The sequence below is a fragment of the Oncorhynchus keta genome, chromosome 18 (genome assembly GCF_023373465.1).
Source record: "Oncorhynchus keta strain PuntledgeMale-10-30-2019 chromosome 18, Oket_V2, whole genome shotgun sequence".
Lineage (NCBI taxonomy): Eukaryota > Metazoa > Chordata > Actinopteri > Salmoniformes > Salmonidae > Oncorhynchus > Oncorhynchus keta.
Window position 1 is genome coordinate 28,312,316 of NC_068438.1, and position 23,485 is coordinate 28,335,800.

Genomic DNA, 23,485 nt, shown 5'->3' on the forward strand with positions numbered 1-23,485 from the left:
GAAGGGGGTTTGAGGGGGTTGGCAGTAAAGAGGAGGTGGAGAAGGAGGAGGGGTCCAAGGGAGACAGGGAAGGTGAAGTGGAGCAGGAACAGGTGGAGTCAGTCAGTGGTGATCCAGGAGAGAGCAGCAGCGCCCAGAGAGGGAGGGAGACCCAAACAGAGATGTCAAGAGAGAGAGAGGTATGACAAATATTTACAGAAAGGGGGACACAGGAGAGGTGGGACACTCAAGCCTCCAATCACTGCCCACAGAGATGGACAGCATAGAGACAGGGAGAGGGGTAGGGGGTGGTGCTATTATAAAGTATACTCTCTTTGAAACATGGACAGATTTAGGGAATCAAAACAATCAGCTCTGAAATGAACAGTCACAAACCAAACCGTTTCAACAGGCTATTTCAACTTTTGTCCTGTTCAACCTTTACTTAAAAATGATCACATTTCTACCTTTTAGCTAAAATTCCCTATTGAAGACAACTGTATATAAAGCTGGCGATTTGTATCACAGTCATCCCTTTTAATTATTTAAATCAAAGGGCTTACAAAAAAACATACAGTAGGCCCAGGTTTATCGGAGGGCTACACCTCTCCACCATAAACACATTTTTATTTACACACTCATACAAACACCCCATGTTCTCCCGGCTCCATCCAATGTGACATCACTGGATGGAGAGGGATCAACAGGTACATTGTGAGCCATGAGGGAACCCAACGGCATCAGAAGTGGCATCCCCATAGACATAGGAGAAGTATTCTAAATATATACAGAGTGTATATACAGTATATCTCAAATGGGATTCTGGTCTTTAGGATACATACTCGGCTGACTTCCAGAAGTGTCCTGGGTGGGAGAGCCTGCGGTTGAGCTTCGGCAGCTTCTCCAGCATGTCAGTCAGCTGGGTGAAGGAGGGACGCTCTTTTGGCTTGAAGGACCAACAGGCAGACAGTATCTCCTACAGTACAGGGGGGAGGGGGGTATTTATCTGATCCTACATCCATCATTATAGCTATACACACAACGTCGATGTATAGCTGGGACCGAGAGATTGAAAAACAGCTCAAGGCCATCAGACTGCTAAACAGCAATCACTAACTCAGAGAGGCTGCTGCCTACATTGAGACCCAATCACTGCACTTGAATAAATGGATCACTAGACTCTTACACAATGCCACTTCAAATAATGTCACTTTAATAATGTTTACATATATATACTGTATTTTAAACCATCTATCGCACCTTGCCTATGCCACGCGAACATCGCTCATCCATATACTTATATGTACATATTCTCATTCACCCTTTTAGATGTGTGTGCATTAGGTAGTTGTTGGGGAATTGTTAGATTACTCGTTAGATATTACTGCACTGTCAGAACTAGATGCACAAGCATTTCGCCACATTCTCATTAACATCTGCTAACCATGTGTATGTGACCAATAACATTTTATTTGATTTGATAACCCATTCAAAGGTTTTGGCTCTGGTAGTACGATGTCAGTCTGTTTTAATGATATCACTCGCACACTGAGAATAATATTGTTTGGTTTATTATCATGTCAATACAGTACAGTAAGCTTCCCAGAGGACATCACACTGTCACAAACTGCTCTTTGACCTTACCGTGACCTCCTTGCCCAGGCTGACCTTTGCCAGGACCTTCTTGATGCCCTCTCCGCTGCCCACCTGCCAGATGGTGGCCTCTGCTGGCTGGTTGGTGAGTGGCCAGCCACGGGCCTGCAGCTCGTACCAAATGGTGCTGGGGGTGAAATATACTGTATGGTTAGCCCCTCAGTGTTAACCCTGTATACAAACAGCATACACACATTCATTTCATGGGGAGCCACATTTCAACCGATGTATGTATATATCCCCCAAAAATCCAGTGTTGTTTGTTTTGAGCTACATTTTCTAAAAGCATTCAGATGTCCTATATTTAAGTAAATGCAGTATTATTATTATTATGTCAGGATATAAGACGGCCGGAAATGGTGTGCACCCAAAGGCGTAGACGTCTGCAGCGTTGGAGAAAGGCAGGCGGTCCTCATGGTTCCCAGTACCCATCCTGCGGACGATCTCAGGGGCCAGGTAGTATATCCAGCCATGAGGGAGCCTTACTTCGTTCTCTCGCCTGGACAGACACACAAACAGATACCCACAGATGGACAAACGTACACATTGATCTTTCAAAAGGTATAGAAGTATGCTTCTCAGAGTGTTCAACTTTTTACAGTGTTTTTTTGCTTACCTCTTGTGGTACTCTTGTACCACTCCGGACATTCCAAAAAGACCAAAGTCTGTGATTACCACTTTGTTTGTGTCATAGAACACATTCTTGGACTTCAGGTCCTTGTGAACGATTCCTTTAGCATGAAGGTAACCCATACCCTGAGGAAGAGGTCAGAGTTTAGTTACTTTCAGTGAAAGGAAGAGTAGGCTGCTTACAATGTTCTTACAATTTATTTAATTTTTTTAACCTTTATTTAACTAGGCAAGTCAGTTAAGAACACATTCTTATTTTCAATGACAGCCTAGGAACAGTGGGTTAACTGCCTGTTCAGGGGCAGAACGACAGATTTGTACCTTGTCAGCTCAGGGGTTTGAACTTGCAACCTTCCGGTTACTAGTCCAATCACTAGGCTACCCTGCCGCCCCAATTAAAGAGAAGTTGAGTAATACCCCACCTTAACAATTTCCTGAGCAATCTGCCTTGTCTTGTTGATGTCTAGTGTGTTCTTGGCATCTCTTACAACTGAGAATAGTGTCTGACCTTTGCAGAAACTGAGAGAAAACAAGAGGAAATGTCAGGGGGGGAAAGGGAGTGATAACTGGATCATCTAGTTTCTCAAAACAAATCCTTTCCTGGTTTCCTCATTTGTTAAACCAAGACACATTTAATACTTCTCATAGATTGATTCAAGGGTTCCAGCTTTTCCCTGCTCAACTCCCTTACCATCCCCACCTCCCTTTCCCACTTCCCTCCCCCTAACCTGGTGATGATGGCGAGGTGTGGCGGGGCCATGCAGGCCCCCATGAAGAGGACCACGTTCTCGTGGCGGGTCTGCCTGTAGTTCATCACCTCCTTCTTAAACAGCTTCAGGTGGTCCTGGTTATTACCATCTATCTCTAGCAGCCGGATGGCCACCTCTCCATGCCAGCGCCCCTTATGCACCTTCCCCCAACGGCCCTGGAATAGGGAGTATGGGCACTTGTGTTATTAGCTACCCTGAATCTTCCTTTTCTATGAACTCTGGCTCTATTGGGTACTTTTTCCACCACTGCTACTACCCTCTGTGTAGATACACTCGATGCCTGCCTGCCTGCAATATATAGCAAGCCATGGCCACGTGACTCACTGTATGTAAAAGCGAACCGTCAACGAGGTGGTGTACCTAATAAACTGACCACTGAGTGTACAGTACCAGTCAAAAGTTGACACACTTACTCATTCCAGGGTTTTTCTTTATTTTTAATATTTTCTACATTGTATAATAAAAATTGACGACATCAAAACTAAATAATAACAAATCATGTAGTAATCAATTTTTTTTTTAAACAAACCAAATATATTTTATATTGAGATTCTTCAAAGTAGCGACCTTTTGCCTTGATGACAGCTTTGCACACTTTTGCCATTCTCTCAACTAGCTAAACCTGGAATGCTTTTCTGACAGTCTTGAAGGAGTTCCCACATATGATGAGCACTTGTTGGCTGCTTTTCCTACTGTAGCTCAGTTGGTAGAGCAAGGCGCTTGTAACGCCAGGGTAGTGGGTTCGATTCCCGGGACCACCCATACGTAGAATGTATGCACACATGACTGTAAGTCGCTTTGGATAAAAGCGTCTGCTAAATGGCATATATATATATTATTTTCCTTCGCTCTGCGGTCCAACTCATCCCAAACCATCTCAATTCAGTTAAGGTCGGGTGATTGTGGAGGCCAGGTCATCGAATGAGGCATTCCATCACTCTCATTCTTGGTCAAATAGCCCTTACACAGCCTGGAGGTGTTGAGTCATTGTCCTGTTGAAAAACAAATGATAGTCCCACTAAGCCCAAACCAGATGAGATGGCATATTGCTGGTAGCCATGCTGGTTAAGTGTGCCTTGAATTCTAAATAAATCACAGAAAGTGTCACCAGCAAAGCACCACCAGACCATTACACCTCCTCCATGCTTCACGGTGGGAACTACACATGCGGAGATCATCCATTCACCTACACTGCATCTCACAAAGACACGGTGGTTGGATCCAAAAATATCAAATTTGGACTCCAGACCAAAGGACAGATTTCCACTGGTCCAATGTCCAATGCTCGTGTTTCTTGACCCAAGCAAGTCTCTTCTTATTATTGGTGTCCTTTAGTAGTGCTTTCTTTGCACAATTCGACCATGAAGGACTGATTCACACAGTCTCCTCTGAACAGTCTGTGAAACATTTATTTGGGCTGAAATTTCTGAGGCTGGTAACTCTAATGAACTTATCCTCTTTGGTGGTCCTCATGAGTGCCAGTTTCATCATAGCGCTTGATGGTTTTTGCAACTGCACTTGAAGAAACGTTGAAAGCTCTTGAAATTTTCCAAATTTACTGACCTTCAACACTTTTTTGGTAACTACATGATTCCATATGTGTTATTTCATCGTTTGGTGCTGTCACTATCATTCTACAATGAGAAAATAGTAAAATGAAAGAAAACCCTTGAATGAGTAGGTGTGTCCAACATTTTGACTGGTACTGTATATTTAACACTATGTAAAGGTGTAGTCATTCACCTTGCCAATGAGCTCCCCCAGCTCCAGCTGCTCGTAGGGGATGTCCCACTCCTGCAGGTACACGCTGGTCTGGCTGGCCTTACGGGAGATGGGTCCCCTCCATCGGCCCCCGGCCATCCTGCCCCGGTAGCTGGGCAGCTCCTCTAACTCGTCCCCATCACACTCTCCGTTTGTGTGGCCCTTCTCTCTGCTCTCCCTGCTACCATTTCCCTCATCCTCCTCTCCTAGGTATTCCTCCTCTTCTGCCTCCTCTTCCTGAATATGCAGAGACAAAGCACGAATTGTGTCATGTCAATCCAAACAAACATACATTTAGGCCGGTATTCCATGTAATTGCAGATTTCTGGAAGTCTATTTGATTTTTTTGCTGGTTTATCTGTACACAACAGCACAGGTAGAGAGATCGGAATAAAAACCGAAACAGAGAAACAATCTTTCATTAAGTTCTCTATATGGCAAAATGATCCTGTCAATATCATTGCACCACATAATTAACTAGACTAGAGAACTGTCACTTGATCAGGTTATGCTGCTGGGTGGTTTCCCAATCTAAAAAAAATGAACTGTTTTCTCTTTCACTTTTTCAGAAAGTACTGAACAATGCAACTGATTTGCTGAGTTCTTCAAGGCTAAAATCAACACCATTCGAAAGAACATTGTATTCTCCAACCTCAACCCCACTCTGGCTCCTAACCCACCACCCATATCTGACCCCACTCTAAGTGATTTAGCTCTGGTCTCACCTGCTGCTGTGGTAGAAATCTAATAAAATGAAGACTACCAGTGTCCCCCACGAACCTATTGGAACATCACTGTTCAAAACATACTCAGCTGCTCTCAAATTGTTCAGCAATTCTCTCCATACTGGGCAGGTGCCGTCACTGTTCAACATCGCTGTCATCACCCCCTTTCTCAAGAAACCATCCCTTGACCAAGATCTCCTCTCAAACTACAGGCTTATTTCCAACCTCACATTTTTATCTAAATCCATGGAGAACACACTGGCAACTCAGCTTCAGTCACACCTCAGTGCTAACCATCTTTATGAAGCTCTCCAGTCCGGCTTTAGACCCATGCACAGTACTGAGATAGCCCTGGTGAAGGTTGTAAATGACCTGCTCATTGCTGCAGATACAGGATCCCCCACCATCTTGGTTCTTCTACTGCTTTTGACACAGTAGATCAAACCATTCTAATGCAGCACCTCAGACAGCACACTACCATCTGCGGGACTGCCCTAAACTGATTTATCTCCTCCGTTCTAACCGCAAGCAGTACGTCACCCTCAGTGAGGCAAGATCAGAGGAGTCCATCATAGCCTGCAATGGTAGGTGTTAGGACCTATCCTCTTCCTGCTCTACATGCCCACACTTGGCCAGCTCTTCAGACAGCACAGTGTCCATTTCCACTGCAACACATTAAAACAACGCATTATACAACATCTGCTCTGTCAACTGTCCAACTGTCTGGAAGAAGGAAATTCTTGGATGCAGAACAACTTCCTCCAACTCAACAGCAACAAGGCAGAGGCAATGCTGACAGACATCCTCCAGTAGATCATTGTTGCAGCATCCGCCCTGCAGCATCCGCCCTGCAGCATCCGCCCTGCAGCATCCGCCCTGCCATACTTGGCCACATCATCCCCCTCGCCTCAATAATTTGGGTGTGAAATTCAACAATGCTCTCTCCTTCAATAGCCACATTAGTCACGTCTGTAAAACGTCACTCTTTCACCTGAAGAACATTTTCCGCCTAAGACCGTCTCTCACCACATCTGACGCAGAATAGCTAATGCATGCATTCATTTTCTCCAGAATTGATTTTGGGAAAACAATACTTGGGGGACTGCCTGCAAATTCAATTAATAAACTACAGCTCATCCAAAGGAGTGCTGCAAGGATTCTGACAAACAAAACATTCTGCCCAGATCATCCACATCTTTGCTGATTTCCATTGGCTACCAGTTCCTCAAATAATTTATTTGAACATCTCCTTGTCTAAAATACCTTAAATGGCATCTGACCCACCTACCTGTCAGACCTACTCTCCCCCATGAACCTCCCTTACATTCAAGTCATGCTAAACTCCTCCATGCCCCCAGGACCAGGCTCCACACAATGGGGGGCCGTGCCTTTTCCTCCCGTACACCATGCCTATGGAACTCCCTCCCTGATAATCTCAGGGCTGTTCAGACTGTTGTGGCCTTAAGACTCATCAGCTGGCCTACCCTTCTCTTAGACTTTGTTGCTATCATGATATGGTTAGATAAACAGTGCATTCAGAAAGTATTCAGACCCCTTGACTTGTCCACATTGTTACATTACAGCCTTATTCTAAAATTGATTAAATTAATTAGTTTTCCTCATCAATCTACACACAATACCCCATAATGACGAAGCGAAAACTGTTTTTTTTTAGAAATGTTTGCAAATGTATTAATGATAAAAAAACAGATACATTTACATAAGTATTCAGATTCTTTACTCGGTACTTTGTTGAAGCACCTTTGGCAGTGATTACAGCCTCAAGTCTTCTTGGGTATGACACTACAAGCTTGGCACACCTGTATTTGGGGAGTTTCTCCCATTCCTCTCTGCAAATCCTCTCAAGCTCTGTCAGGTTGGATGGCGAGTGTCACTGCACAGCTATTTTCAGGTCTCTGCATAGATGTTCGATCGGGTTCAAGTCCGGTCTCTGGCTGGGCCACTCAAGGACATTCAAAAACTTGTCCTGCAGCCACTCCTTCGTTGTCTTGGCTGTGTGCTTAGGGTCATTGTCCTGTTGGAAGGTGAACCTTCTTCCCAGTCTGAGGTCCTGAGCGCTCTGGAGCAGGTTTTCATCAAAGATCTCTCTATACTTTGCTCCGTTCATCTTTCCCTTGATCCTGACTTGTCTCCCAGTCTCTGCCGCTGAAAAACATCCTCACAGCATGATGCTGCCAACACCATGCTCCACCGTAGGGATGGTGCCAGGTTTCCTCCAGACGCGACGTTTGGCATTTAGGCCAAAAAGTTCAATCTTGGTGTCATCAGACCAGAGAATCTTGTTTCTCATGGTCTGAGAGTCCTTTAGAAGCCTTTTGGCAAACTCCAACTCATGTGCCTTTTACTGAAGAGTGGCTTCCGTAATGCCACTCTACCATAAAGGCCTGATTCGTGGAGTGCTGCAGAGATGGTTGTCCTTCTGGAAGATTCTCCCATCTCCACAGAGGAACTTTGGAGCTCTGTCAGAGTGACCATAAAGTTCTTGGTCACTCCCTGGCCAAGGCGCTTCTCCCCCAATTGCTAAGTTTGTCTGGGCGGTCAGCTCTAAGAAGAGTCTTGGTGGTTCCAAACTTCTTCCATTTAAGAATGTTGGAGGCCACTGTGTTCTTGGGGACCTTCAATGCTGCAAAAATCGTTTGGTACCCTTCCCTAGACCTGTGTGTCGATACAATCCTGTCTTGGAGCTTCTCGGACAATTCTACGGCATGCACTGTCAACTGTTGGATCTTATATTGACAGATGGACTCCAATCAAGTTGTAGAAATATCTCAAGGATGATCAATGGAAACAGGATGCACCGGTGCAACATTTTGAGTCTCATAGCAAAAGGTCTGAATACTTATGTAAATAAGGTATTTCTGTTTTTTAGATTCAATAAATTTGATAAAATTTCAAACAAACTGTTTACACTTTGTCATTATGGGGTATTGTGTATAGATTGATGAGGGTTTTACATTTTTTAATCCATTTTAGAATAAGGCTGTAATTTAACAAAATGTGGAAAAAGTCTAGGGGTCTGAATACTTTCTGCCGCTAGCGATTTTGGGTACTCACCGATCCTCCTTCCTGTCCCTGAGATGGATGTTCTGATTGGGCCAGTTGCTGTGTGTCTCTGTTGGGACAAGCATCACCATAAACATGGGTTCCTAACTTTAACCTAACCCTGTCTAGTAGAAACTATGGTGGACTTACAGTCGACAATGTGGGTGAAAAACCACAGCATTTTAAATGGTCTTTACTCGGACTCTACAGTGACTGTCATTTAAAGCGGTTGTCTCTTACCCAGTGCCATGGTGGCCTTCAGGGTCTAGTCCAACAGGATACGGTGAAGAGGAAATGTCTGTGTGTGGGACAATGAGGATGTTCAAAACTATTATGTGACTAAGCCAATCTATTTTCACTGCACTTCAGAGCATATATTCTCTAAATTGTGATGGCTGCCTCTAACTCTGTCAAACCATGCACAGCGCCAAGCAGCACAGTCAGTCAGTTCACCTCTTTGTCTACCAGAGGGCAGGTATGCATTATAAAAGCCAAAGCTATCTGCATGTAATATGATGGCTCTGCTATAAGCTTGTCATAAACTACAGTGGCAGACCACAACATGCCATTGCAGCAGTGCCCAAGGTGACACCAACCCCCCATGACCCCTCCCACAACATAGCATGAGTCATAGTAAGCCACTGCAGCAAAGCAACATGGGGAGAGAGGGAACATGATAAGGGGATGGTACTGTACTAGTTGGGCAGGACTACAGGACACACAGGGAGGGAGCGGTGTTAACACATTGTTAACTCACCAGGGAAGTTAAACTGTTGTCTAGGTTGTAAATAACCGCCAGCTAAAGGACAAGAGGAGAAACAACAACCAGAGGAAAATAGAGAGAGAGCGATATGATTGGGTTAGATAAGCCACAAGCAGTTAAGGAGATGTTATAATAGGATATATTGTATGATTAGTGGTAAAATAGCAAATGAAGTGTAATCAGGAATTGGAATATGATTAGAGATGTGCTATTACTGGCTTAGGGTAGATTTGGAGTTAAGTGTTGTGATTGAGATGAACACAGTAGGAATCTAGAGTCTTTGGGGTGAATGCCTGTGAGAGATACTGGAGAAGTGCTGCTTTGGAGTGAAATGTTAGTGGAACAGGGTAGGAATCTAGAGAGTGCTTGGGCCTGTAAAGAGCGCTTGGGCCTGTAGAGAGTGCTTGGGCCTGTAGAGAGCGCTTGGGCCTGTAGAGAGTGCTTGGGCCTGTAGAGAGTGCTTGGGCCTGTAGAGAGTGCTTGGGCCTGTAGAGAGTGCTTGGGCCTGTAAGGGCCTGTCATTGTGAGGACCTGGAAAGTGGAATCGGCTGTCTCGGGGCCCCTGGGGTCCGGGCGAGGGATTGGGGGGCGGTGTGGTGGTGACGCTGGGGGGGTTGCTCTGCTGGAAGGGGGTGGGCGAGGAGGGTGTAGAGGAAGTGGTGGAGGAGGGGTTACTGCTGGAATCCATCTGACTCAACATGGGAGGGTTGTCCTGAAAGAGGGTTTTCAACAGAAAGGTTTCATAAATTAAGGTTCAGGACAAATTAGAGGTTCCATGTATGGTGATATTACTATTAATACACATACACACGTATGCTAAAACACTTTTTTCTACCTTTTTGGTTAGCACCTTAGGTAAAGTGCCAAACTGGATTGGTAACTCTGCTGTGCGGTCAATTTGATTATTGATATCGGATGGTACAGATTCTGCCCGGCGGATTTGCGGGACTGAAAAATAGGAGAACAATGATTCAGTACTAAATTGACATTCTTGGGATTTATCGGGAAAAAGATAATTACATTGTGCATTTTTTGTCGTTTTATATGCAGGAATTGACAAGGGCTTACGTGGAAGAAAAGATATCCTGCAGGGAAGGGCTTCTTTGGTACATTTGTTATGGCACTTTAACCTGGAAGCAGAGGAGACAGTAGTTCGAGGGGGAGCAGAGTGACTTGTGAACAAATGAATGCGGAGATGTACAGTGCATTCGGACAGGATTCTGACAACTTGACATTTTTCACATTTTGTTACGCTACAGTATTATTCTAAAATTGATTAAATCGTTGCCCATAATGACACAGCAAAAACAGTTTTTTATAAAAATGGAAATATCACATTTACATAAGTATTCAGACCCTTTTCTTAGTACTTTGTTGAAACACCTTTGGCAGCGATTACAGCGTCTTGTTGAGTATGACGCTACAAGCTTGGCACACCTGTGTTTGGGGAGTTTCTCCCATTCTTCTCTGCAGATCCTCTCAAGCTCTATCAGGTTTGATGGGGAGCGTTGCTGCACAGCTATTTTCAGGTCTCTCCAGAGATGTTTGATAAGGTTCAAGTCCGGCATCTGGCTGGGCCACTCAAGGACATTCAAAGACTTGTCCCGCAGCCACTCCTTTGTCTTGGCTGTGTGCTTAGGGCCGTTGTCCTGTTGGAAGGTGAACATTCGCTCCAGTCTGAGGTCCTGAGCGCTCTGGAGCAGGTTTCATCAAGGTTCGCTATGTACTTTGCTCCATTCATCTTTCCCTCAATCCTGACTTGTCTCCCAGTCCCTGCTGCTGAAAAACATCCCCACTGCATGATGCTGCCACCACCATGCTCCACCTTAGGGATGGCGCCAGGTTTCCTCCAGACGTGATGTTTGGCATTCAGGCCAAAGACTTCTTGTCTCATAGCAAAGGGTCTGAATACTTTTTTAAAAACGTGAAAACATTTCTAAAAACCTGTTTTCGCTTTGTCATTATGAGGTATTGTGTGTAAATTGATGAGGAAAACATTGAATTTAATACATTTTAGAATAATGCTGTAACGTAACAAAATGTGGAAATAGTTATCGGGTCTGAATACTTTCTGAATGCACCGCATAGAAGGCTTCTTCTTACTTGCAGTGTTTGCACTTAACACCAAACATCATGTTCTTATGACACACCTGGCATGTCTGTGAGAGCCAGGATTTGGTTGAAAACCTTAGAAGGAGAGAGAAGCTAAATATTAATATATTTCACAACTTCTAATGTTGGAGTTGCCTACTGTAGTGAAGTTTATGTGTTGTAATTCTGCCAGATCCCAAATGGTTTTCATTGGAATCTGTTATCTCTTTTCCCCAAACTTTTACGGAAGATCAAAATGAATAAATACACACTTTCCAGTCAGATAAACACTGGGTCTGACTGAGTGTCTGCATAACTCAAATTCTCAGATTCTTGAGGCGCCATTCCCACCAGACCAATGCAAGAAATGTTTGGGGTCTGTGCCAAGCTAGGAAGCTGAGCTAAAAACCAGGAATGTATTTTTTTCACAAATCCCATCACCATACAGTTGAAGTCAGAAGTTTATATATACTTAGGTTGGAGTCATTAAAACTAGTTTTTCAACCACTCCACACATTTCTTGTTAGCAAACTATAGTTTGAGCAAGTTGGTTTGGACATCTGTGTGCATGACACAAGTAATTTTTCCAATAATTGTTTACAGACAGATTATTTCACTTATAACTCACTGTATCACAATTCAAGTGGGTCAGAAGTTTACATACACTAAGTTGACTGTGCCTTTAAACAGCTTGGAAAATTCCAGAAAACTGTCATGGCTTTAGAAGCTTCTCATAGGCTACTTGACATAATTTGAGTCAATTGGAGGTGTACCTGTGGATGTATTTCAAGGCCTACCTTCAAACTCAGTGCCTATTTACTTGACATCATGGGAAAATCAAAAGAAATCAGCCAAGACCTCAGAATAAACATTGTAGACATCCATAAGTCTGGTTCATCGTTGGGAGCAATTTCTAAGGTTCCACGTTCATCTGTACAAACAATAGCACGCTGTAACGGCTTTCTTCTTCCTCTTCTGAGGAGGAGTAGTAGGAAGGATCGGAGGACCAAAATGCAGCGTGGTATGTATCCATAATGTAATTTAATGAGAATGAATACAGAATACAAAAAGAACAAGAGAAACAAAATGAAAACCGAAACAGTCCCGAATGGTGCAAACACTGAAACAGAAAATAATCACCCACGAAACACAGGTGGGAAAAGGCTTCCTAACTATGATTCTCAATCAGAGACAACGAACGACACCTGCCTCTGATTGAGAACCATACTAGGCCAAACACAAAAACACCACATAGAAAAAGGAACATAGATAACCCACCAAACTCATGCCCTGACCATACTAAAACAAAGACATAACAAAAGAACTAAGGTCAGAACGTGACACACGCAAGTATAAACACCATGGGACCACGCAGCCATCATACCACTCAGGAAGGAGACGCGTTCTGTCTCCTAGAGATGAACGTACTTTGGTGAGAAAAGTGCAAATCAATCCCAGAACAACAGCAAAGGACCTTGTGAAGGTGCTGGAGGAAACAGGTACAAAAGTATCTATATCTACAGTAAAACAAGTCCTATATCGACATAACCTGAAAGGCCGCTCGGCAAGGAAGAAGCCACTGCTCCAAAACCGCCATAAAAAAAGCCCGACTACGGTTTGCAACTGTATATGGGAACAAAGATCATACTTTTTGGAGAAATGTCCTCTGGTCTGATGAAACAATAATAAAACTGTTTGGCAATAATGACCATTGTTATGATTGGAGGAAAAGGGGGGAGGCATGCAAGCAAGCCAAAGAACACCATCCCAACCTTGAAGCATGGGGGTGGCAGCATCATGTTGTGGGGGTGCTTTGCTGCAAGAGGGATTGGTGCACTTCACGAAATAGATGGCATCATGAGGTAGGAAAATGATGTGGATATATTGAAGCAACATCTCAAGACAAGTTAAAGCTTGGTCGCAAATGGCTCTTCCAAATGGACAATGACCCCAAGCATACTTCCAAAGTTGTGGCAAAATTACAACAAAGTCAAGGTATTGGAGTGGCCATCACAAAGCCCTGACCTCAATCCTATAGAAAATTTGTGGGCAGAACTGAAAAAGCATGTGCGAGCAAGGAGGCCTGCAATCCTGACTCAGTTACACCAGCTCTGTCAGGAGGAATGGGCCAAAATGCACCCAATGTCACGTTCTGACCATAGTTCTGTTATTTTATTCTTTGTTTTAGTAAGGTCAGGGTGTGAGTTGGGGTGGGCAGTCTATGTTGGTTTTTCTATGTTGGTTTTTGTGTTCGGCCTAGTATGGTTCTCAATCAGAGGCAGGTGTCGTTAGTTGTCTCTGATTGAGAATCATACTTAGGTAGTCTGGGTTTCACTTTTGGTTTGTGGGTGTTTGTTTCCGTGTGAGTGTTTGGGCCACATGGTACTGGTTCGGTTTTTGTAAATTCACGTCATCGGTTTGATTCAGTGTTCAGGGCTTTCTTTAATTAAAATCATCATGAACACTTACCATTCTGCGCTTTGGTCCGATCCTTACTCCTCCTCAGACGAAGAGGAGGAAATCCGTTACACCCAACTTATTGTGGGAAGCGTGTGGAAGGCTACCCGAAACGTTTGACCTAAGTTAAACAATTTAAATGCAATGCTACCAAATTCTAATTGGGTGTATGTAAACTTCTGACCCACTGGGAATGCGATGAAAGAAATAAAAGCTGAAATCATTCTCTCTACTATTATTCTGACATTTCACATTCTTAAAATAAAGTAGTGATCTTAACTGACCGAAGACAGGGATTTTTTACTAAGATGAAATGTCAGGAATTGTAAAAAAAAATATATATTTTAAATATATTTGGCTAATGTGTCTGTAAACTTCCAACTTCAACTGTACTCCATTAAGACCCAGAGGGCCTCTAAGGTTTAAACAATAGATATGTAAGTATGGTGATGATGTGTCCTACCTGTGTGTTACAGAGAGGCCGATATCTTTCCTCATTATCTGTGGAGACCCCCGGTGCAATGCCAGGTTGTCTGGAAGGAAATGAGAGTGAGGGAGTGTGAGAGGAGCTAGACAAAGGGGGACAGAGGACAGGAGATAGCAAGAGGGAGATGGGGGAAGAGAGAGAGAAAAAAAAAGAGTGGGAGAAAGAAAGACAGGAGAAAAGTGATGGAGTTCTAATCGTTTCTGTACAGCACTTTAAGATATCAGCTGATGTACGAAGGGCTATATAAATAAATTTGATTTGATTTGATTTGATTTGAGTATGAGGGAAACAGAAAGGGGGGAAAAGAGAGAAAGGGAAACGCAGAACGGCAGAGTTCCCAGGTTCCACTGGGGCAGCAGGACTCACGTTCGAGCAGCGTGGGGGTGCCTGGGAGGGTGTAGGGGGTGGTGGCCGGACCAGGGGTGCAGGCGGAGTCTTCACACCCGTTCCCACTGCTACTGTTGATGTGCACGTTCAGGAGCAGCTTATTCTTCTTCCCCCTCCTGCAGAGAGAGGGCTAGCTGTGTGGGTCACTCAGAGAACGGACACATCATTCACACAGAAACCAACTCATTCCATAGGTTTTGACTCAAACACCCACACTTGCGATGAAAATGGCCACTCATATTCAACAGAGAAAACACAAAATAGCTGCCCTAATTAATTTCAGAAGACAGAATAGAGAAACACCCACTTGTTGTTGGGCACTGGATCTTCTATGCGATTGGCCAGCTGTGACTCGTGGCTCTTGCTGCGTGTGAGGGTGATGTTGAAGGGGAGCTGCAGCAGCATTCGGGAGGGGGGTGGGGGCGCGCGTGGGAGGTGCTTGGTGCGTCTCTTGGAGGGAGAGAAATTGGAGAGGAGCAGCGACGAGGAGGGGAAGGTGTCCGTCATGTCGCCTGTGTAGACTTTATGCCCCTTATCGTCCACACAGGGTACAACAGTCACAGAGACAGAACGGGCGTGGGTGTGGGGACTGAGGATGGGGCCACAGGGTAGTGTGGCAGGGGTGGAGGGACGACGGTCCAGAGGAGGTAATGTGTTACTGTCACGGCGGGGCGACTCTGTTATCAAGGTTCCTGTGTCTTCCCTGATGTCCCCACCTAAAGCAGAGGTCAGAGTTACAAATAGTACTAAACTACAAAGCACACAGCATCAATAAGCACTGTTATTAATGACAGAACGGTGTAACATAACGGTGTAACTGACCTATCTCAGTAGCATTCTTCAGGCAGGAGAGGGCAACGGTGAGTTGAGAGCACTCCTCTGGGTTGGAGCCCAGTCGTCTCATGGTGTCCTGCACCTGACAACTGGACATCTGCAGCAAAGCATCCAGGGACAGCTTCACTGGTACAGCCTGGACAGAGAGAGAGAGAGAGAGAGAGAGAGAGAGAGAGAGAGAGAGAGAGAGAGAGAGAGAGAGAGAGAGAGAGAGGATGAGAATGGGAAAGGATGGAAGGAGACCTGAAACAGATGGGTAGAAGACTTAGGCAGGGAGGTATGTGTGCCAGAGATGAAGTAAAGAGAAAGGGGAGAGAGAGAGAGACGTGGGCAGTGTGTGTGTGTGGTTGTCCCAGACAAGTTGCTATGACATTCTACACAGACGTGCTGTGACAAACTATCAACCCAACCTTCAGACAGGACTGTGTCAACCCTGTCTCACTCCAAGTCAGGCAGGGAGAGGGGGACATTGTGTAAGATGTGACATTTGGTCACTCTAGAGGTTACTTGGTGGCTATTTCAAGTCCAATGAAAAACACTATCCTTAAAGAGATAGCTACATTGAACAAAAATAAAAATGTAAATGTAAAGTGTTTGTCCCATGTTTCATGAGCTGAAATAAAAGATCCCAGAAAATATTATTTCTCAAAAATGTTGTGCACAAATTTGTTTACATCCCTGTTAGTGAGCATTTCTCCTTTGCCAAGATAATCCATCCACCTGACAGGTGTGGTATATCAAGAAGCTGAACAGCATGATGTTTGCACAGGTGCACAATGGGGAAGATAAAAGGCCACTCTAAAATGTGCAGTTTTGTCACACAACACAATGCCACAGATGTCTCAAGTTTTGAGGGAGCATGCAATTGGCATGCTGACTGCAGGAATGTAATAATTTAATGTTAATTTCTCTACCATAAGCCACCTCCAACATTATTTTAGAAAATGTGGTAGTCGTGTAAAATCCATAGATTAGGGCCTAAGGAATGTATTTAAATTGACTGATTTCCTCATATGAACTGTAACTCAGTAAAATATTTGAAATTGTTGCATTTTGTGTTTATATTTTTGTTCAGTATAGTTCACTCAGAGGTTTCTGAGATGAGGTACCCCAGTGCTGGACTGGTGAATTCCGGAATCTACTGGCAAGCCATAAAAAGAAGGCTTATACCAACCCATATACCACCAACATCCCCCATTGCTTCCCTGGAATGAATTCTCACACCTCTGGTCTCCCCGGCGACCGTCCTCAGCCCAGTGGACCGTACTAACCAGAGTAGCGGGGGAGGGAGGTTTCTGGGATGGAGGCTTTATCGCCTGGCAACCAATAGCTTCCTGCATTGTCTCCATGGTAAATGGAGGAAACGGACAAAAGGAAGCATGAAGTGGTGTTTGGCTCAGTGAGGGACGCAGGAGACTGAGGAGTTGGATATTATCTAGGTCTATTAGTTATAGTCACGATCTGGAGATCCACTAAGTATATGTTTCTACAGTCATATCAATGCTGCTTGGGAAAACTGAGGCTTGAGTCAACTTCAAAGGCCCCTTGTCTAGTTTCTTACTGTGGAATGTTCCTTTTACTGTAGTACCTCACAATACCATGGAAATAAAAAGTGGTTTATTTCCCTGCGTCACTGAAATGATGAGACCTGGAAATCCTAATTCTACTTCCTAAAGCCTATTCCCAATAACCTAGCTGACCATAACGTTACTATGTCCACACAACAATGGACCTCAATGCAATTAACATTCATAGTCAGCAGCTTAGACAAGCACTGAGACTACACAGCTGTGGAATAATAGACCACCTTTTCCAAGACCTCACACAGACTCCCTCACCCCCTAAGAACCACTGGCCTTCACAGCAGGGCCTAAGAGGTTGGGCAACTGGTGACAACAGACGCACCGGGTTCTATTTTTAGCCTGTCGTTGTTGTTATTTTGGACCCTTTTGTTTTGCATAACAGAAATAAACTAGCAGGATTGGTAGAGGCTGTGTGTGGGCCCTGGAGGAACCCAGCCAGCCAGCCTTTTGCTATCATATTGACAGATAGTGTAGTGTAGTGTGTGTGTATTTGTGTATGTGTGCATGGGTATGTGTGAGCATGGGTATGTGTGTGCATGGGTATGTGTGTGCATGGGTATGTGTGTGCATGGGTGCTTGTGTGTGTGAATGCATGCACACGTGGCAGAAATAGGTAATCAATTCAACAGCTTGTATCATTAGTGTTAAAGAACTTAATCACTTTTATGTACAGATTAATAACAACAAGGTATTTGTGTAAGGGACATGGTTAGGACCAGAGGCTTAGATAAGTGCCCACTTATTCCAGTAGTAGCAGGATCAAAGGGAGGGTGGTGTGGGTGGCAGCGGACCAGGGCTACTGTTCTTTATCAGTATCTGTATCTAGGCAGATGGTGAGAGGAGAGTCCCAGGATACAGAGCCCCTGGCTGGAACCTCGCATTAAAACCTGATCACTTATTTGCCCGTCATGCCTATTGCCTAAGGTATTACTTCTTCAATAAGCACTGTGGCACTTGATGTGTATTGGGGTGCAATGGTCTACCATGGAACTCAACCCCTCCATAGAATGATCTGTTTTTCCAGGGAGTCACTTTCTTCTTATCAGCAGACAGACTTGTTACCCACAACAAAAGACAAGCTGAGTTGGAAATTGACCAGGAAGCAAGGTGTCTAATGGGGATATGGTTTTGCTTGAAGGTACCTTTAATCTCTTTATCTCCGGGCTATATGACACAATCTCAACCAACTGCACTGTCACGTCAGTAGAACCTGACCAACTCATCTGTTGAATGTACACACGCACACTGCAGACCACACATAGCAGGTGTGTGTGTGTGAGAGAGACACACACACACACACACATACTGTGTGCTGTGGGTTATGATACTGTGTGTGGGGCAGGCCAGAACTTCAAACTGAAAGCGTATGAAAAGGCTGACACATACCGTTGCCTGGGTGTCAGCCTTTCTGGGCATGCTATGACTGGCTGTGTTTGGTGTTGACGTAACCTAATAATGACAGAACAGATGACTGACTACACAGAACCAGAGGGAGAGTGAGTTCGACAAAAACAACTCAACTAAACGGTCCCTTACCACAAACAGACACATGACCACACAGCCCATGATCACAAACACTATGACCACACACACCATGACCACACACACAAACCCCTTATCTCATCCGTTTGCTACCTGCACCCATTAAACCTCTAAAAGTTTAAGACGTTTACTACTATAGCCCATAGAAACACATTCATAAATGGCAAAAAAGACAGTCCAAAAATCAATCATAAGGAATAAGGTTCTGAAGTGTCTGTCATATATCGAGGAGGTACACAGCAATAAAGTTAAGGAAATATAGTATATATATTTTTTCTACACATATTTAACCCCTTATTGTTGTTGGCACAAAACTACGTCCAAACTTCTATTCCTTTGTATAGGTTATCTTCAGACGAGTCTGTGACACTTGTGGGGGTAATAGAGCAAAATGGAGAACCCCATCTTTCCATAGAGTGTAGGCCAAACCGTTCGGGCGATTTTCGGGATGTCTCATGGTCTGACAAACACCGGTGTAGCTCGGCCACCTTCCACCTCAGATGCGGAAGGCTGACATAGGGGGATGTGGGGGATTGAGCCGCAGCCCATGCAAAATAAATGATCTCTAGCTTAAACTGACGGACTCTGATGGGGATTTTTTTATTATGTTACTTAGATTAACGCACCGGTGGGTCAATAGACTCTTAATGATTTAATATCACCCAAAACAAGCCCCCTTCTATAAATCATCAAAGAAACACACTCACCCAGACACACAACACGTGAGCCAGGAGGTGAACACACTAATCAGCCTAGCTACTGGAAGCTACTGGAATACGTAGAAACTTATGGGGGTGTACTGAGATACCCAATGGGCTGGGTGATTCTCTTCTCATCACTTATCTTGAAAAAACGTAGACTAAAAAAGTAGAAATCAATCAATCCGCCATTATTAACACAACGGAAAAATCAAATGATTTATTATTGAAATATTGAAATAGCATGGGAAACCGAGTAAAAACAAATTGATACAATTTAAGGCCAAGTGGCAAACAGTAATGCAGGCACTAGGGATGGGGGTGTGAGCATGCAGGTCTGGGCAGATGAGATGTTGTCATTGTTTGTGTGTGTCTGTAATTTGTTGTTCGTATGTATAAGTTCATATCTGGAGTGAAATGAAATAGTAGACAAAGAGAAATAAACTTCGCAAGGAACACACATGAACACACAAACACACACACACACGCACACACACACACACACACACACACACACACACACACACACACACACACACACACACACACACACACACACACACACACAGACGGGAGCATACTAAAACCTATTAACGTCAACAAACTAAACAGAACAACCGCCTCTTAAATCCTCAAATTAAAAGAGGCCAGACTCAACAACAGTAATCTTCTCTGTGCTACTAAATCCCATGTCTTGTGTACTAACACAGTATTATCAGCTAATAACTTATTTAGTCTACACAGAGCTACAGTCTATCAGCACTGCAGAAACAAGTCACTCTCAAGTAAGACACCTCTGGCTAACAGGAAACACCTGGTAAAAAAAAGGCCATGTTGCTATGCTATACAAAAGGCTTTCCTTCAGGAGATTGTTCAAAAGCTTTCCTGTAGTACGTACCATGTGCTCCTTATGGACTTTTGTCTTCTCTAATGTCCCAGTGATATCCCTAGTGCTCCAAAACACTGTCAAAAACACTGTGACAGTGTCTCCTGAGCGCAGTCTCACACACTGTTTTTTTTTCTCTCGCTCACTCCCTCAGTCCCTCCCTCCCTCCCTTCCCTCCCTCCTTCCCTGTCTCTCTCTTTTCTTTCCAAGCAGGCTCTGCCAGATAGCCAGCCTGTCAGTTTGCTTCTGGCATGCCAAAGCGGTGCATCAGGCATTGGGCCTAACAGAATATCTCCATGCTAGGCATAATAGGGAAGCCCTACAGAGTAGCCCAACACAACAGCAAGCCGCCAAACACAGTGGCCCTAGTAACCCCACAAAGCAGCCGTAGTGGAATGCGAGACTGCTAGAAACAGTATTAGAGAATCTCAACAGATAAGCTGTGTGTGCAGAATGCAGCTAGTGACCTCAAGTCTAAGAGCCATAGAAACTACTTGATGGGGTTGATTCATATATCTCTCTCAATATTGGATGGCTCAGGAAATCCTTCCTCCAGACAGGACCATGAAGACAAGGAGAGAACCATAACTAATCAGTGCTTTGCCACCCAATCTCAGAAGACTGCCTCCACTTCCTATGAACACTAGCATTTCTCCACAGGCCATCGTCTTGGACGCTCCAGATAAGACTAAGGCTGGCCTTAAGACCAGAGAACCGGGGATAGTGAGACGGGAAGAGAAAGAAGAACGGGGGGGGGGAGTAGGTAGGGGATATACAGTTGAAGTCAGAAGTTTACATACACCTTAGCCAAATACATTTAAACTCAGTTTTTCACAATTCCTGACATGACATTTAATCCAAGTAACAATTCCCTGTTTTTAGGTCAGTTAGGATCACCACTTTATTTAAAAAATGTGAAATGTCAGAATAATAGTAGAGAGAATGATTTATTTCAGCTTTTATTTCATTCATCACATTCCCAGTGGGTCAGAAATTTACATACACTCAATCAGTAATTGGAATCATTGCCTTTCAATTGGTGTAACTGGTGTAACTGAGTCAGGTTTATAGGCCTCCTTGCTCACACATGCTTTTTCAGTTCTGGTCAAGGCTTTGTGATGGCCACTCCAATACCTTGACTTTTTTGCCATTTTGCCACATCTTTGGAAGTATGCTTGGGGTCATTGTCCATTTGGAAGAGCCATTTGCGACCAAGCTTTAACTTCCTGACTGATGTCTTGAGATGATGCTTCAATATATCCACATACTTTTCCTCTTCATGATGCCATCTATTTTGTGAAGTGCACCAGTCCCTCCTCCAGCAAAGCACACCCACAACATGATGCCACCCCGTGCTTCACGGTTGGGAGGGTGTTCTTCGGCTTGCAAGCCTCCCCCTTTTTCCTCCAAACATAAAAATGGCCAAACAGTTAGACCAGAGGACATCGACCGGTCTGTCGATGTCACCGCAAGAAGAGGAATAAACAGACTCACCCCATCGCGACGTCCCCCAAAGGTTAGCTCTCTAGCCCTCGCTATCTCCCTACTTGCTATTCGGCCTGCTAACGGCTAGCTTGTCTAGCCCGGGCCTACGAACTGTTAGCTTGTTAGCACAGGCCTGCTAACCATCTGACTCACCTCATCCCAAACACTTCTGAACCCATTTACTTTCTATCTCTTTGATTTTTATTTGTTTATACCTTCCGGAAACCTGCCTCACCCACTGTGATACGGATTCGCTATCACTTTTAATTTTTATTTATTTTTATGACACACTCAAGAACCTCCAGACGCTAACCAGCTAACTAGCTACAAGCTATTTAGTCATTGTTAGTTTAAAAAAAAAAAAAAAACCTGGATAACACTCGCCAGCCCAGCTTCCCTGCCCATCCACCGCTGCCCCCTGGACACTGATCTCTTGGCTACATAGCTGACGCACGCTGGACTGTCCATTAATCACGGTACCCCATTCTGCTTGTTTGTTTATCTGTCGGCCCAGTTGCCTAGTCAACGCCATTTTACCTGCTGTTTGTTGTGCTAGCTGATTAGCCTCGCCTACTGTTTTTAGCTAGCTTTCCCAATTCAACACCTGTGATTACTGTATGCCTCGCTGTATGTCTCTCCCAAATGTCAATATGCCTTGTATACTGTTGTTCAGGTTAGTTATCATTGTTTTAGTTCACAATGGAGCCCCTAGATCCACTCTGCATACCCCTGTTACCTCCTTTGTCCCACCCCCACACATGCGGTGACCTCACCCATTACAACCAGCATGTCCAGAGATACAACCTCTCTCATCATCACCCAGTGCCTGGGCTTACCTCCGCTGTACCCGCACCCCACCATACCCCTGTCTGCGCATTATGCCCTGAATATATTCTACCATGCCCAGAAACCTGCTCCTCTTATCCTCTGCCCCCAACGCTCTAGGCGACCAGTTTTGATAGCCTTTAGCCGCACCCTCATACTACTCCTTCTCTGTTCCGCGGGTGATGTGGAGGTAAACCCAGGCCCTGCATGTCCCCAGGTACCCTCATTTGTTGACTTCTGTGATCGAAAAAGTCTTGGTTTTATGCATGTCAACATCAGAAGCCTCCTCCCTAAGTTTGTTTTACTCACTGCTTTAGCACACTCTGCTAACCCTGATGTCCTTTCCGTATCTGAATCCTGGCTCAGGAAGGCCACCAAAAATTCAGAGATTTCCATACCCAACTATAACATCTTCCGTCAAGATAGAACTGCCAAAGGGGGCGGAGTCGCAGTCTACTGCAGAGATAGCCTGCAAAGTAATGTCATACTTTCCAGGTCCATACCCAAACAGTTTGAACTACTAATTTTGAAAATTACTCTCTCCAGAAACAAGTCTATCACTGTTGCCGCCTGCTACCGACCCCGTCAGCTCCCAGCTGCGCCCTGGACACCATTTGTGAATTGATCGCCCCCATCTAGCTTCAGAGTTTGTTCTGTTAGGTGACCTAAACTGGGATATGCTTAACACCCCGGCAGTCCTACAATCTAAGCTAGATGCCCTCAATCTCACTCAAATCATCAAGGAACCCACCAGGTACAACCCTAACTCTGTAAACAAGGGCACCCTCATAGACGTCATCCTGACCAACTGGCCCTCCAAATATACCTCCGCTGTCTTCAACCAGGATCTCAGCGATCACTGCCTC

The 23,485-nt window shown here is 44.5% G+C and overlaps 1 protein-coding gene across 6 annotated transcripts in view; it reads right to left on the minus strand.

Moving 5' to 3' along the window:
* Positions 1 to 23,485, minus strand: part of LOC118370742 (kinase suppressor of Ras 1-like) — a 65,279-nt gene that overhangs the window by 1,154 nt on the left and 40,640 nt on the right. For 2 of the 6 annotated variants that reach the window (XM_052467818.1, XM_052467821.1), the window contains 18 exons: positions 15,589 to 15,736; positions 15,074 to 15,482; positions 14,746 to 14,882; positions 14,356 to 14,461; positions 11,448 to 11,531; positions 10,413 to 10,474; positions 10,180 to 10,292; positions 9,876 to 10,056; positions 9,339 to 9,380; positions 8,822 to 8,879; positions 8,594 to 8,651; positions 4,776 to 5,030; positions 2,991 to 3,187; positions 2,685 to 2,781; positions 2,249 to 2,388; positions 2,000 to 2,131; positions 1,624 to 1,759; positions 822 to 955 (listed from right to left, as the gene is read on the minus strand). In XM_052467818.1, coding sequence (XP_052323778.1) covers positions 822 to 955; positions 1,624 to 1,759; positions 2,000 to 2,131; positions 2,249 to 2,388; positions 2,685 to 2,781; positions 2,991 to 3,187; positions 4,776 to 5,030; positions 8,594 to 8,651; positions 8,822 to 8,879; positions 9,339 to 9,380; positions 9,876 to 10,056; positions 10,180 to 10,292; positions 10,413 to 10,474; positions 11,448 to 11,531; positions 14,356 to 14,461; positions 14,746 to 14,882; positions 15,074 to 15,482; positions 15,589 to 15,736 — 2,489 coding nt within the window. Of the gene's footprint in view, positions 1 to 821; positions 956 to 1,623; positions 1,760 to 1,999; positions 2,132 to 2,248; positions 2,389 to 2,684; positions 2,782 to 2,990; positions 3,188 to 4,775; positions 5,031 to 8,593; positions 8,652 to 8,821; positions 8,880 to 9,338; positions 9,381 to 9,875; positions 10,057 to 10,179; positions 10,293 to 10,412; positions 10,475 to 11,447; positions 11,532 to 14,355; positions 14,462 to 14,745; positions 14,883 to 15,073; positions 15,483 to 15,588; positions 15,844 to 20,321; positions 20,450 to 23,485 lie in introns of those variants that run through there. The other 4 variants (XM_052467822.1, XM_052467823.1, XM_052467819.1 and 1 more) reach the window with 4 other exon arrangements.